This window comes from Elephantulus edwardii, unplaced genomic scaffold (assembly GCF_000299155.1).
Source record: "Elephantulus edwardii isolate Elephantulus edwardi_28Jun2011 unplaced genomic scaffold, EleEdw1.0 scaffold00252, whole genome shotgun sequence".
Classification (NCBI taxonomy): Eukaryota; Metazoa; Chordata; class Mammalia; order Macroscelidea; family Macroscelididae; genus Elephantulus; species Elephantulus edwardii.
The window spans coordinates 1,589,821-1,605,608 of record NW_006400002.1 but is presented as its reverse complement, the minus strand read 5'-3'; the positions used below and the strand labels follow the sequence as shown (position 1 = coordinate 1,605,608).

Genomic DNA, 15,788 nt, shown 5'->3' with positions numbered 1-15,788 from the left:
GTCTTCTGGAATCCCAGCTTTGAGAACGAGTGTGGAGAGGGAGACTTAATCTCCCCACAATGTGGTTAAATCTCCCTATCTATCAGTTATCTTCCTATCTATCAGCCACTTTAGACTGTTTGACTGTGTGGATCATAACAAACTGTGGCTGACTCTGAGAAGAATGGGAATCCCAGAACACGTGATCGTGCTAATGCGAAACCTATGCTTGGACCAAGAGGCAGTCATCAGAACAGAGCAAGGAAACACTGCATGGTTCAAAATTGGGAAGGCTGTATGCCAGGGATGTGTCTGTCCTGTCTCCATACTTTTTCAACCTGTATGCAGAACAGTTTATCTGGGAGGCTGGGCTCTATGAGGAGAAACGTGGGGTCAAGATTGGTGGATGATCTATCAACAATCTGTGTTATGCAGATGACACAGCCCTGCTTGCTGAAACTGAGGAGGACCTCATGCACTTGCTGCAGAGGTCAAGGACTGCAGCCTTCAATATGTATTGAGGCTCAATGTGAGGAAGACAAAGATTCTCACCACTGGACCAATTGGCAGCATCAGGATGGATGGTGAAGATATTGACATTGTTCACAGCATAAGTTTGCTTGGCTCCACAGTCAACACTCTTGGCACCAGCAGCCAGGAAATTAAAAGGCATATTGCAATGGGAAAGTCTGCTGTTAGGGACCTATCTAAAGTACTCAAGAGCAATGATGTCACTCTGGAGACTAAGGTGCATCTGATACAGACCATGGTCTTTGCTATCACTTGTAATGCATCAGAGAGTTGGACAGGAACTAAGGAGCATAGAAGAAGAATTGATGCCTTTGAGCTGTGGTGCTGGAGAAGAGTATTGAGAGTACCATGGACTGCTAGGAAAATAGTTTCATCCTGGAGAGGGTTAAACCAGGCTGCTCCTTGGAGGCAAGGATTCTGAGGCTTTGTCTGACATAATTTGGGCATGTTGTAAGGAGGGACTGGTTCCTGGAGAGGGACATCATGCTTGGGAGGGTGGAGGGACAACACAGGAGGGGAAGGCCCTCTATGAGGTGGATTGATTCAGTGACTGGGGTAATCGGGATTGGGAGTGTCAGAGACAGTGTGATTGGCACAGGACAGAGCAGAGTTTAGGGCTGTTGTATATAGGGTCACTATGAGTCGCAAGCAACTCGACGGCACATAACAACAACAACAATTTTCTGGAAGATCTTCAAATTTTTCTTCAGAGGAACCTGCAAGTGAACTTTAATCTGAAGCTTTCTAATAGTAGTAGAGTGAATTGATCATTGGAACCACATAGGACTGCAGGCTATCTTTATAACATTAAAAAAAAAAGGTTGTGATTTGCCGTCTTGTCAAGGCTCCTCAATGAGGTCATTGTACATAAATGTTAAACTTCTGCTCCTGCCCACTTCAGAGGGGTCAGCTGTGCTGGAACCCACAGGGGCTCCCTTCCTCAGTCGCCCTCTCTTCCACCCAGGTAGATGGCTTTCTTGTTCCCCCACACACCCAGGCCTCCCTCCCGCAGTGGTCCCAAAGCCCCTTCGTTTATCCATACCATGCCATCATCCAGACTCAATCCTGCTTTTCCAATTTACAACTTTGTCTCACCTGGGACCTGACTGTCTGCTGCTCTTGTGGTGATAATCCATTTTCCTTCTTGCTCTAATGCCCAGCCTTCCAGCCTGGATTCTGTGACCTTCTCTCTGTGATGTTCTGGAAAAATTCCCCCGGATCCTTGAGCAGGACTCAGATCCTGAGTGTTGACCTAACTTGTTACCTAAATGTGACTGCCTTGCTTCTATCTTGCCTCTGCATGTGACACACATCCACCTTCTAGGCTCAGCCCTCCCCAGTTCTCTCAATTATGAAAGTGTGTTCATGCTTCCCCTTATGTTCTAATATGGAGTAAGTGCCCATGGCTTTGGGGGATGCATGAGCCTTTCTTTGTAGATGATGCCTTGTAGCACCTACTATTTCCCATGGTTCTTACTCCGTGCCCAAGGAGTCTCACTCCCTGTCTGAGAGACATCCCTGGAGTGACAGATTGAACACTTTGTGCTTCAGAGGCTGCACTTAGAGTAAAACTGAGTCCCCCCCTAGAAAGCTGGGGCTGCGAGGACTGAGGTGGGAGATTCTTGGAGAAGGGTAGGCCACTTGCTTTCAGTGCAGTGAGGCCCAGGAAGGGGTGGCTGACAGTGCAGGGGACGGCAGAGGGGGGTGAGGTCTGGTAAGAATAGACTTATTTACAGACCGTAATGTGGAACACGGGTCAGTCATTTGGCAGCAGCCCACCTGTTCTTGGCTCAAGAAGTCTTGTTTGGAAAAGTAAAACTAATTAGAGAGACCTTTGTTGACATTCCTCACCTGGAAATCAAGCATCTGTATGTTTCAACTTTGAAGTAACTGGGTGATAGGATTTGTGAGTCTTATCATTGTGGGTGTTAGATAGCCTGATGTTATCTCAGTGTGCTTGTAGAAAGGTCTGAAGTCAGAGGCTATCGCTGTAGGCCAGGCTTTGAGCCAGTGGGAACCCTGTTCCCTCTATAAAGGCTGTGGACACAGGCACAGGCTAAGGCAGTGGCCAGCCAGTAGCCAGGATGAAGTGGCTCGTGGTGTTCCTTGCAGTTTTTACATTCTGCCAAGGCAATCAGTTAAGCAGGTGAGTGTCTGACCCTGGGTCTGGAGGGAGGATATCTCCTGTGACCTCTCTGGATGGGCTCTTCCTGGCCCTCCATCCCTCAGCTGCCGTGGAGAGTCTTTGGAATAACGTTGCAAGTTCCCAGGACAGTCACCCCCTGTTATCATGTGTCTTGCACAGTAGGATCTTTTCCTGTAAGTGTGCTTTTGGACTTCAGGTGTGCTGAAAAGACCAGGCACTCAGATGAGTGACTTGGGGGAGATAAAACTCAAATTCCAATTCATTGCCATTGGTGTTCTAATCAACGCAATGGTTCTCCACTGGGTTTCTGAGGTTGTACATTGCCCGAGAAGAGATTGCCCATGTCATTGGTAGATCTGAGCCATCAGAATGGTGCTACAGTTGGGGTACCAGAACAACTTCCTGTGGATAACGCCATCAGAGCTCCCTGGTAAGAAAAAGGGCATAAGGGTTTCTGGAGTCAGAAAATTAAGGTGAAAATTGTATCCATCTGTACTGCTTTTCTATGGTCATTGTAATAAATTATCATAAACAACATGTTTTCAGGATCCCCTGAGTGATGCAAACAGTAATTTACTCAGCTGATAACCTAAACATTGGAGGGTAGAGTCCACCCAGAGGCACCTCAAAAGAAAGGCATGAGAATGTTCTTCCTAAAGATCAGCCAGTAAAACTCGATGGAGCACAGTGTGGCCACTGGCACATATAGTGTCACCATGTGTTGGAGGTGACCCATAGCAAGTAGGTTACTGCCTCAGACAATGTAAACCTATTCTGTCATAGCCCTGGAAGATGTTGTTAGATGCTGAGTCTCTGCCCTGACTCAAAGCAACCTTATAAACCACGATCTAAACCTTGTCCATCATCATGATCTCTTTGGTGCTCAAACCCATCGTTGCAGTCACTGTGTTAATCCATTTAGTTGAAGGTCTTCCTCTGATTGCCACTTTTCTAAGTCAAAAGTCCTAAAGCAGGCTGTTAGTGTTTCCTCTGAAGGCTCTCAGAGACCTTTGCTTGTCTCTTTAAACCTCTGGCAGCCCCAGGCATTCCTTGGCTCGTGGCATCATCACTCTGATCTCTGCCTTTGTCTTCACATGAGAGTCTGCCTTCTATGTCTCTCTTCTTCTTATAAAGACATCAGCTGTAAAGATATTGGCCGCTCTAATAATTCGTGGTTGCTATGATGCTAAACACTGTGACACTGATGTGTCAAAAACCATAATGGTTACCCATGGTAGACAGTGTTTGGTGGGGCTCCCCGATTAAAACAAGCTTGGAAGCAGGAGTGATGTCCGATTCTGGAATAGCTTGCCTCCAGAAACTCTATGAACTTGGAGAAATGATGACAGTTATAGAAGTGTTCAGGTTCGTAGGGTAACTATGTGTCATATATGACTTGACGGCACTTAACAACAACAACAACAAATAATCTCATCTTCACTAATTATATCATCAATGACCTTATTTTCAAATAAGGTCATATTTACACATAACAGGAGTTAGGTCTCAAATATCTTTTTGAGGTACACAATTCCTTTTTTTTTTTAACCATCTTATAGCATTGTTATGAGGATTATATGAGTCAACATTTGCTACCAGGTGCCAAGCACTTAAACTGCACTATCACCAATTATCAAGGCTCGAGCTCTCTACTCTTGGGTCGATAATACTATTTGTATTTCATAATCAAAGAAATTTGTTCAGAGGGCCACCTTATATGGGTAAGTTCACAGGACTCATAAGAGAGGATCAGGGACTTGGTCCTAGGTGGACTTGGCATTCTTACTTGACATCATTGTACTTCTAAGTGCCTGTGTCTGAGCCCTGACAAGCTAAGTCCAAAGTGCAGGGAAACTTGACCCCTTCCTTGGGTAAGCTTGCTTCCTGAAAAGGTTTTAGGGTGTCTTTGACTGCTCATCCCTGTGATGGTCCTGATAATGGGATTGTCTAAGTCTGAGCTGGGTTCTGGAGCAGAGTTTTCTGTGCCTGTTGGTGTCAGGCAGTTCTGCAGTGGAATCTCCATGCATAGCAGCCCTCGTGCTTCTCAGCATGGGGTGAAGGACTGTCTTCCAGATGCTGACAGCTCCTCTCAGTGAGAGACTCTCTGAGGTTTTGTGCCAAACAGTACTGCACAGCCGACTCTTGGCTACTAGCTGTGGGACCACCAGGCACTCTCAGATCCACCCATGGATGGGAGATGGAGCCAAGCAGAGAACATCTCTGAATGTGGGGCCAGAATGTGAAGACACCTGAAACAGCAGCTGTGGACTTAGCTCCAGGAGTTCAGTGCAGCCTCCTCCAATCTAGGTGACCAATTCCTTTCATGTCTTTGAAGACAAAGGCTGAGAAACATCTAAGTTTTTTTAATTCATCAATTAGGTTCTGGCTGAAGCTACATATGAGGACTGTGGGTGGAGAACCCAGAGAAGAGATCGTTCTTCTGTTTCATGTGGAATCCATCTGGAATATGAGCAACATGAGGAAAAACCCACTTTATTGTCCTGAAACACCTTCCCATTTGTAGCTTTATCTCATCCTGAAAGCAGCCTCACACAGAAAGATTCTACAGTTCTTAGAGCTGGAATTTAAAATTCCCTTTACTGCAGTCTATGGGAGATGAGGCTAGGGGATTGGATTAGGTCAGTCAAAGTGGTGCCAGGAGAGTGACTAGAAGGAATGAGTTAGTTCATTTTACGGAGACTGAGATTCAGGGGACTTGGGGAGGCAAACATGGTGCCACAGGCAGGGCTGGGTCTAGAACCAGGTTTTACTGTGTTCCCTCTTACTCTCTTCTTGGTCATCTGCCTCCATCATCCATCACCTCAGTGCAGTCAAAAAGTTCCTGCACATCAGACCCTGCAAAATGCTTAGAAGAATTACTATTCTTTAAAAAAAAAAGCTGTGGGGAGCTCTGGTGGCCTAGTGGCAAGAAGCTGCACTGCAATCCCAGAGGTACACGGTTCGAATCCACCAGATGCTCTGCCGGAGAAGGAGGAGCAATATCCTCCTGTACTAGTCAGATCTGATTTGATGGTACACGCACACAAAATAATAAAAGAAAAGCTGTCCAGAGAGTTGAGACAGGCATTAGTAAAGGAGACGATGGTAACAGATTGACATCTACTAGTGTATGGGAAGAATTGATGCCTTTGAACTTCCATATTGGAAAAGAGTATTAAATATACTGTGGACATCCAAAACAGAACAAACAAATTTGTCGTGGAAGAGTGCAGCCAGAGTACTCCTTAGAGGCAAGGTTGGTGAAACTTAGTCTCACAGACTAAGTTCATGTTGTTGAGAAGGTTAGTCTTTGGAAAAAAAGACATCATGCTGGTAAAGGTAGAAGTTAGTGAAAGAGAAGCAGACCCTCAATCAGATGGATTGACAGCGACTGTAGCAATGGGCTTGAGCATGGCAGAGATTGTGACGACAGTGCGGGATGAGGCTCAGCTCTGTCGTTCACAGGATTGCTATGAGTTGCAGTCTACTTGATGCCATCCAGCAACAACAAAGGGTATGGGAGACACAGTTTTCCTCTCCGGAGACGGCAAGAGTTGGCCAACTTGTTCACTGTTGTGCCTGCTGTGCCTTGCTCAGCATCTGGCACATAGTAGGTGCACAGCAAGAATTTGCTGACTGAGTTATTGATAATGAGGATAGTATCTTTCAGATGGCAGTTTGCAAAACTTGTTGAACTCCACCACTATTGATGAGAAAGGAACTCTTAAACATTGTTGGGATTGTACAATGGTACAACCACTCTGGAAGCCAGTTTGTCGCTTCCTCATAAAGCTGAACATAGAAATTCCATATGACCCAGCTAGTCCACTACTTGGAATATACCTGAGAAAATGAGAACTGAGACTCAAATGAAAACTTGTACACCAATGTTCATGGCAGCATGATTCACCATCAAAGAACATGGAAACATGCCAGATGTCCAACCACATTGGAATGGATTGAGAAATTACGGAACATTCACACAATGGAATGCTATGCAGCATGCAGGAGCAATGATTTTGTAAAGTATTACCTAACTTGAAAAGGACTAGAGAGCATTATGCTGAGTGAACTAACTCAGTCCCACAAGGACAAATACTATCAAAAACCATTACTGTAGAATGAGTATAAGTATCCAAGGGGGGTGGGGAAGGATGGAAGCAGAGGGATGAGGATGTGCAGGGGAGGAGAGGATTAATTATGGAGTTGGATAATTTGATGGAGTGGGGGTGAGGGAAATTGGAAGAATCTGTTCTAGAAAGCAAAATATTTGAATTTTGTAAATAAACTAGTAAAATAATAATAAAAATATCCACTACTATTGATTCAAGGAGCTCTGGTGGTGTAGTGCATTATATGTTCTGGTAGAAACCTAAGCATCAGTGGTTCAAATTCACCAGTTGCTCCTAGCAAGATAGGCAGTTTTCAAATATTCAGCCTTGGAAACCCAATGGAAGGTTATTATGATTTTTAATAGACTTGATGACAATGGGTTTGGGTCTGCTGTCAATGAATTGATTCTGACTCATGGCTAGCTGTCCTTCATCAAGTTTCCACATCTGTATGTAGATCTTAAAAGAAGGAGAGACTGCCTCATCTTTCAATGGCTTAACTGGTGTATTCAAACCACTGACCTTTTAGCTAGCAAACCAACATGCAAACCAGTACTCTACCAGGTAAAATAAAACTGCAAACCTCATGACTGTGTTATGAGATACATCTGGTGTGTCTCTACTTACATGGAAAAAAACCAACCCCAACAACAAACGAATAGAAGCCATGAATGTATCACATTTAATGAAAGTGGACACTGATTAATGAAGTAATAGAAAATAGAGTTTTCCCTTTGTGTTGTGGTTAAAAAAGTGAAAACCATTTGCTTGAGATCAATGGAAGGTTGACCGGGAAGCAGGGCTGGTAAAAGCAGGGTGGGGAACAGTTTATAGGGTCTAGAGTCTCTGAGCACTTTTGAGAGGCTGGGTAGTCTGTGGAAGATGTCCCTCATTCCTCATGGATCCTGCCTCACTTCCTTAGGATCCCCCTGCACAAGGGGAAGTCCATGCGCCAAGCCTTGAAGGAGAAGGGACTCCTGGATGAGTTTTTGCGTAAACACCAGTACTCCATCAGCAAGAAGTACTCCAAATCCAAGGGTGTGGCAAGCGAGCCCCTGACCAACTACCTGGATGTGAGTGGCATGGCCAGCCTTGCTCAGTGTTTGTTGGGCCCAGTCCCTCAGCTCAGCCTTCCCGTTTCTTTCCCTCTTTCAGAGGTACCCCGTGAGGCATGGCAGCCTCCTCTCTGTTTCCTGATAGGGCCTGTGGTGGGCCAGCAGCCCCAGCAAGGGGACCATCCTTGCCTTCTATTCTCTAAATGTTTGTCTGGAAGGTCTGAACTCTGATAATCTTCCTGCACACATCGCTGGGGGAACACTACCTTCCCCCAGACCCAGCCTCCTGCCTCCTGCCTGCCTGTCACAGTCCAGTGGATCCCACATCTTAGTCCAGTGCCCATTCTGCATCTGTCTGGTGCATGCTGTCATCTTCAACTTCCTCCCACCCGGGACTCAGGCTGGAACTCAGACTCTGCCCTGTTTCTTTTTGGAATGTACCTCTCTCATCTGTCACTCTTGGCAGTAAACAACCAGCGTTTTATTCCCTTCTGTGCTCATTTCCTTTTCTAGGTCACCTTCACTGCACCCCCAGTCTTAGCTCTGGCCTAGCGGATGGGGGGGGGCTGGCAAGAAGGAAGGTGTGGGCAGGGGCAGCTCTGGTTGGCACTTGGGACTCCATTGTTAGCTGCTTCCCCTCTCTGCATCCCCCTTCTTCCTGGCCCTGGCAAAGCTGACCCAGTCTCCCTATCAGATGAAGGTTTACATTTGGGTCTGATGGTGTGCCTGGGGCTGAGTCCAGTAGGGCTGTGTGATGGTCAGGATAAGGATGGCTGGAGGTGAGGCCCAGAGTTGGGGCTGGGCTGGGCATAGAGGACCCTCCAGAAGGTTTCTTTCTCCCTTCGACCCGCTATCTGAGATGCTTCTAGGCATAGGACCTGCCAACCCAGCAAAGCTCCAGCTCCCCTCCCAGCCCTGCTCTGACCCATCTGTGTCTCCCCAGTGTCAGTACTTTGGAAAGATCTCCATCGGGAACCCACCCCAGGAATTCACCGTGGTGTTTGATACAGGATCCTCAGACCTGTGGGTGCCCTCTGTCTACTGCAACAGTGATGCCTGCCGTAAGTGACCTCCCTCCTCCCTCCCCGTCCCCTCCCAGCTCAGCTCACACCCCAGGGCTGACCAGTGTTCAGAGCACCTGGGAGGGGAGAGTGTGGAAGAATAGAAGAGTTGACTTTGACATTTTCAGCCTCGTCTGTGTCACATCTCTCCTTTAGGTGTTCAAATTGTGATAAAGTTCCAGCCGGAGGTTAGGACATGTTAATTTTGTTTGAGGTGGTTTTTCTGTTTTGTTGTGGGTTTGCTTTTTTGTTTTTTTTTTTTTGTTTGTTTGTTTGTTGTTTTTTTTTGGTTTTTGTTTTTGTGTGTGTGTGTGTGTTTCTCTACTGGGAACCAAGGCAAGCTGTTTAGCCTCTAGGTCTTATTTTCTCTTCTGTAAAATGGGTCTATGGTGTAGCAGTGGATGCTGGAGAATAAAGTAAGAGAGTCTATCACTAATGAGGAGTAAGCATTTAATATATATTAACCACTTATGTCCTCAGATCCCTGGGACATTTGCTCCATTTTACAGGCAAGAAAACGAAGGTTCTGATAGGAAAAGGGACTTACTTAGGATGACTCAGTTGGTGGAAGGGAAATACGTGCGTAGAAAGCTTCCTTCCTTCTTCCTTTCTCTTCTTTACTTTTCTCCCATAATTTGTTTTTATTCCCTCTTTCTCCCTTCCTTCCTCCTCACTTCCCCTTTCTCATTTTTGTAACCCTGGGGATCAGAGAGGCAAGTCGAGCAGAAAAGAACCCCTTTCTTTATTAGACAAGATGATGAGAGGACGGGTTGTTTTCCCCACTTGGTCAACATTTAGACAAGTGTCCGTTCCCCGTCTGGGGAGTGTTTCAGCCCAAGCTGGCCCTGCCAAGGGACGAGAAGATTCCTACAAGGTCTCTTCTCACCCTGACTCTGTGTTCCAGAGAACCACCAGCGCTTCAACCCGACCAAGTCGTCCACCTTCCAGAACATGGGCCGGCCCCTGAGCATCCAGTACGGCACAGGCAGCATGCAGGGCTTTCTGGGCTACGACACTGTCACCGTAAGTGGGGCCTTGGCTTGGCCAGGGGCCTTCTTCTTCCACAGCCCCTTTCCCACAGCAGACATGAGGCTCTGGAAGGCACCTCTGACTGCTCTGAAGAGCCTCGGGGTCCTACCCTCTCTGGATGGTTTGGTGGAATAGACTCTGAGGTGGATTTTAGCCCACAGACTGCTCCCTCTTCTGCTTCCTGCTGTCAGCCCTCAGAGGAATGGCCTGAGATTCTCCTCCAGGTCCAGGATTTCATCTCCCACTCCTTCCTTGTGCACTAATTCTCATTTGTCTTTCCTTCCTCCCTCCCTCCCTCTCTCCTTCCCTCCCTCCCCACAGTTAGTTCAGAATTCTGAGCCAGTGGCAGTGCTATGTCCTCTTTGGGGACATGCTTGTGATCTCATTACCATTTGATGAGGAAGGCGTACTTATCCTCACTGTTCAGATGAGGACTTTGAGGCTCAGAGGAGTTGATTACTCCTCTGAAGTCACACAGGTGGTGGCTGAGGGAGTGGGGTGTCCAGTCCAGGTCTTAATCTCACACTATGAGCCACAGAGAGCATCTTCTTTCAGGCCAAAGAGTATCTCTGTCCCCCAACCCACAGAGAGGGGCACCTTTTCTCTTGTCTGCCTTTGGCTTTCAAAGTGCTTAATGCTTTGGTGGACACACAGTAATGCCCAGTAAAAGTCTTCCTTTCCTTCCTGTCTACAATCCAAGGATTATGCAATAAAACCTCTTTTCATATGCATCATTTTCACCTTCCTTGAGTTCTTCCTTGGCTCTATCTGAAGTTTTTCCTACCCCGACCCCAGAAGGACAGAGCCTTCCCCGCAGGCAGCCCTCTCTGGGTTTTCTCCTCTTGGTGGGGCAGCTGCCCACAGCTCAGGTTTCAGCACCAGACAAGGGAACTTCTGGAGCCACTTGCTGAGGTGGTCCAGCTGGCTGGGCCCTGAAGCGCCAACTCCCCAGTCTGGGTGTCCTACTTCCTCTGCCGTCTAGAGCTATTTGCATTCCTTTTTGCTATTTTGGGTGCAGAGAAAAACCTGCTTCTTTGCTGAAATCTTGTCACATGCCCAGTGTCCACAGCCATGGTCCACCCTGGCTGCCTTCATCCTACCGCCTTGGGCAGGGGGGCAGGGTCAGTCCTGGGTCAGGGTCATCACGTGGAAGTGTGGGATGGGGTATGTTGGGAAGCTTCCCGCTTGGTTGGGCTCCACATAACCTTGTCTTCTGTGTGTTCAGTCCAGTGTTCTCTGGGCCAGGCAGGGCGGCTGCTGCAGGGCCAGTATGGGGACTGAAAAGGGAGGTCACTCCAGGTCTCTGCTTCAATCAGGAAGGCTTCTGTTAGGAGAGGAGGATGAAAGAGTCCAGGGGACTTGGGCTGGACCCAAATGACAGGAGCATAGTCACGGCCAGGGATCAGGAGAGCTTGAAATGAGAGAGGGAGGGGTTTGTATGTAGGCTGTGGGAACAGCCACACTCCTGTTCTTGGGGTCTGTCCACCCAAGCAGGAGCTGCTGATGCTGACCCCAGAGGGGAAAGGATGGCAACTCTATTGGGCTTTGTGGTCAGGAGCAGGGCTCTGGGACCAGTACAAGTGGGCTTGACCCTGACTTTCCCCTATGAGGGTGTGTGACTCTGAGTCAAAGGTCCTCCATCTGTGGTCAGACTCTGGATGTGAAGGAAGATGAGCAGGTTTGTGGACCACTTGGTCTAAACCTCTGCCATTTCTTACCTGGATGGCTGTTACAGCTTCCTAACCAGCCTTGGCTGACTCCCTCCCGAGACCTTTCTGTCTCCAGCTGTTGGTGGATGCCACTGTGAACTCTCTTGCAGGTCTCTGACATTGTAGACCGTCACCAGACTGTGGGCCTGAGCACCAAGGAGCCAGGATTTGTCTTCACCTACTCCGAGTTTGATGGGATCTTGGGGCTAGCCTACCCCTCTCTTGCCTCTGAGTACTCGGTGCCTGTGTTTGACAACATGATGAACCAGCACCTGGTGGCCCACGACCTGTTCTCGGTTTACATGAGCAGGTAGGAGCGGCTCCTAGCCGGGGCCAGACTCAGACTCCAACTGCCCGAGAAGGATTGTTGGCGAAGGGCAGCTTCCACCCCTGAGGACACGAGTGGTTGTCAGCACAGAAACAAATGTGTTCTTTGTTTCCTGAGAGAACCACAAGATACACTTGATTTCTTGTCAGATGGCCCCTGTATAGTCACTTGTACTCCCCAAAATCAATGGGTCGAAATTTGACTTTGACGTCTGACATTTAAAAAACCAAGCTTGTCCCTGAAGTTTGGTCGTTTGTTGAAATTCATTGATTTTAGTAGTAGATGCTGACGGAGTCTAAACCTCTCCTTTCACCACGGGAAGAACAGGCCCACAAAGGGATGGTCCCTCCTCTGAGGACACAGCACAGCTTGGACAAAGGGATGGGTGTCAGGACAGACAGAAGGAGCAGGGACTCAACAGCTGAGCTCAAGGGAACCCTCACAGTGGATAAATTGTGAATGAATGTTCATGTTCACTAAAATGTTCATTTAGTAAGTGTTTAATGGATTCTAACTATGTAGGGACTGTGCTAGGAGATGGGGCGTGCGTCATTCAACAAGATAAGCCAGACGTTGCCATCTTAGCAGGGAAGTAGACATAATTACGTACACTATTGACGTAACAAAACAGTCAGTCAAAGGTGCTGCAGAGCAGTTTAGATGCAACGAAGGCCTGGTGAATTCACAGAGAAGGTGGCTAGTGGGTTAAGCGTTGGGCTGCTAACTGAAAGGCCAGCAGTTCAAATCTACCAGGTGCTTCATGGAAGAAAGATGAGGCAGTTTGCTTGCCTTGAGATTTATAGCCTTGAAAACCCAACCTGGGATCAACTTGATAGCATTAGATTTGGTTCTGGTTTGAATATAGAAGGAAGAACATATAGGAGCTGCCCAGGTGGAATAGAGGGGCCCTGCGGCAGAGGGGCAGTGCTTTTTGGACAGGAGAAAAGACATATGCAAGAGCCCGGAGGTGGGGTGCTGCTGATAAGGTATAAGAACTTAGAGCAGCAGAGTGGAGGCAGGAGTGGGGGAATTTCCTAGTGCTAATTGCAGAGTTGCCCCCGCACCCCGAGAACCCTGTACTGATAGGACAAAGAGGTTCAAGCTTGAGTGGCAGCTTTAATCCAAAGTATGAGAGACCTTGAGAGCCTTACCTCCGCCCTACTGATGGGAGCATGGAGGGTGGTTGAGGCAGAACCTGGGTAAGTCTTTTGACGTGTGACCTCCCCTGACATAGGCACCTTCTAACCACCCCACACCCCACACTTCCCCTTAGGGGTCCTGACCCCTTAGGCTGTCCTCCAACCCCTGCTGTGTTTCATGTGAGTGCTGGGCTCCAGGCTCTGCCTGGGTCTGGAGGCTGCAGAGCAGAGAGCATGAAGTGAGCCCAGCTCACTCATCAGGGGTTCTGGAGAGTTTGTGTGAAGCTCCTTGGGGAAAATTGAGGCCAGGTCTTCTCGGCCCCACTGTGGGCTGGGCATCCCTCACAGAGCTGGGCCAGTGGTGAGCACACACTTTCTTGTTTCAGGAATGAGCACGGGAGCATGCTCACATTGGGTGCCATCGACCCATCCTACTACACTGGCTCTTTGCACTGGGTGCCCGTGACTGTGCAAGAGTACTGGCAGTTCACTGTGGACAGGTAGGTGCCCAGGGGACGTGGGGCTCCCAGTGCCGGGGCCAGCTGCAGCCCAGTAACTCACAGGCCGGAGAGTCTGATGCTTCCAAGGTCAAATGCTCTTTGTCATGAGAACAACATGAGCTTCACTCAGCTCTGTCAGTAAGAAGAGCTTCATTTGTTGAACACTTACTGCCTGGTAGACATCGTACTAAGGGATCCAGTCGGCGCCTCATTTATTCTTTTATTTCTTTAAAAAAAAGCAAAATAGATTTATCAGAAAATATATGTCCCAAAGAGTGAGACGAGTCAGTCCTCTGAAAGTAAAGAAGTGGAGAAAAGCGCTCATTTATTCTTTACTAAGGCACAAAGATTCTCACCACTGGGCTGATTGGCAGCATCATTATGGATGGTGAAAAGATTGAGATTGTTCACAGCTTTAGTTTGCTTGGCTCCACAGTCAACACTCTTGGTACGAGCAGCCAGGAAATTAAAAGATGTATTGTGATGGGAAAGTCTACAGTTAGAGACCTCTCTAAAGTACTGAAGAGCAATGATGTCAGTCTGGAGACTAAGGTGCATCTGATACAGGCCATGCTCTTTGCAATCACTTGCTATGCGTCAGAGAGCTGGACAATGACAGGGATGATAGAAGCAGAATTGATGCCTTTGGCTGTGGTGTTGGAGAAGAGTACTGAATATACCATGGACTGTTAAGAGTACAAACAGGTTTGTCCTGGAGAGAGTGAAGTCGGTCTGCTCCTTGGAGGTAAGGATTCTGAAGCTTCATCTGACATACTTTGGACATGCTACAAGGAGGGACCAGTCCTTGGAGAGAGACATCATGCTTGGGAGGGTGGAGGGACAGCACAGAAGGGGAAGACCCTCTATGAGGTGGATTGATTCAGTGACTGGGTAATGGGGATAGGTGTGTCAGAGACAATGAGATTGGCACAGGATAGAGCATGGTTTATGGCTGTTGTACATAGGGTTGCTATGAGTGCCAGGCGACTTGACAGAACAAGAACAACAACAAGGCTCGATGGTATAGTCCATAGAGAGTTGTGTTGCTAACTCAAAGACTGTCTTTCTGGCAGTTCAAACCCACCAGAGACTCAGGGAGAAAGATATGCAATCTCCTTTCAAGCACTTTATGGCCTTGGAAACCCAGTGGATGGTCAGCTCTAAGTTGGTTCTGATTCCACAGCAATAAAGAAAAAGCTCGATAGACGGCAGTGGAGATTCAGTGGTAGGATTCCACACAGGAAACAAAAGTTCAATTCCTGATCAATGCACTTGGTGTGCAGTCATCGTGTGTAGCTATAAGGTGGAGAGGATTTCAACTGAGTGTCTAGACTAAGGCAGAGTAGGAATGAAGGTTTGCTGCTTATATCATTCAATGAGAAGTGGTCCGATCCCATGGTGCATGGGGTGGAATTGAGTTGGCGGCTAACAAGGAAATCCTATAGAGTATGTGCTGTTATTGTACTTCTTTCATTTACTAATGTCACGTTGGAACCTTGTGACTGTCCCTTGAAACCAAGTGGGTGTCATTGTCCCCATCCTGTGGATGAGAAGCCTGGATACAGAAAGATTTGGGAAACTTACCTGAGACATGAAGCAAAGGAATGGCCGAGTGATCACTTGAAACCAGACGTTCAGGCAACAAGTACAGCCCCAAGTTTACCCCTTGTGGTTGTTGCTGTTGGGTCCCGTGGAGTTGATGATGACTCAGTGACCCTGGGAACAACAGACCCAAGCCTTGCGCTCTCCTGTGTCGTCCTCACCATCTCTGATATGTCTGAGCCCCTTGCTACAGTCACCGTGTCAATCTATCCTGTTGAAGGTCTTCTTCTCTTTCACTGACCTTCCACCTTTCCATTTGTGATGTATTTTTCCAACGGCTGCCTGACAACATGCCCACAGGATCTGAGACAAAGTTTCACCATCCCTGCATCTCAGGAGCACCCTGAGTGCATTTCCTCCAAGTCATATTTGTTTGTTTTTCTGACTGTTCATGGGATGTTTAGTACTCTTCTCCAACACCACAGTTCAAAGGTGCCCATTCTTCTTTCTTATTCCTTGTTCAATTTTTACATGCATATGAAGTAATTGAAAAGATCACAGCTTGCATCAGGTACACTTTAGCCCATAAACTATTCTCTAAATCAATGCCGATTGTCTGAACCCCCCACCATGTGATTCATAAACTTTGACTCAAAA

At 47.5% G+C, this 15,788-nt stretch overlaps 1 protein-coding gene across 1 annotated transcript in view; it reads left to right on the top strand.

Annotated features, from left to right (window-relative positions):
* The first annotated feature begins 2,594 nt into the window (after nucleotides 1-2,594).
* LOC102844303 (chymosin-like) overlaps nucleotides 2,595-15,788 on the top strand; it is a 15,177-nt gene continuing 1,983 nt past the window's right edge. The window contains exons 1-6 of the mRNA XM_006899299.1: nucleotides 2,595-2,656; nucleotides 7,691-7,841; nucleotides 8,767-8,884; nucleotides 9,789-9,907; nucleotides 11,733-11,932; nucleotides 13,476-13,589. Of these exons, the coding sequence (XP_006899361.1) occupies nucleotides 2,595-2,656; nucleotides 7,691-7,841; nucleotides 8,767-8,884; nucleotides 9,789-9,907; nucleotides 11,733-11,932; nucleotides 13,476-13,589 (764 nt within the window). The remainder of the gene's footprint in view (nucleotides 2,657-7,690; nucleotides 7,842-8,766; nucleotides 8,885-9,788; nucleotides 9,908-11,732; nucleotides 11,933-13,475; nucleotides 13,590-15,788) is intronic.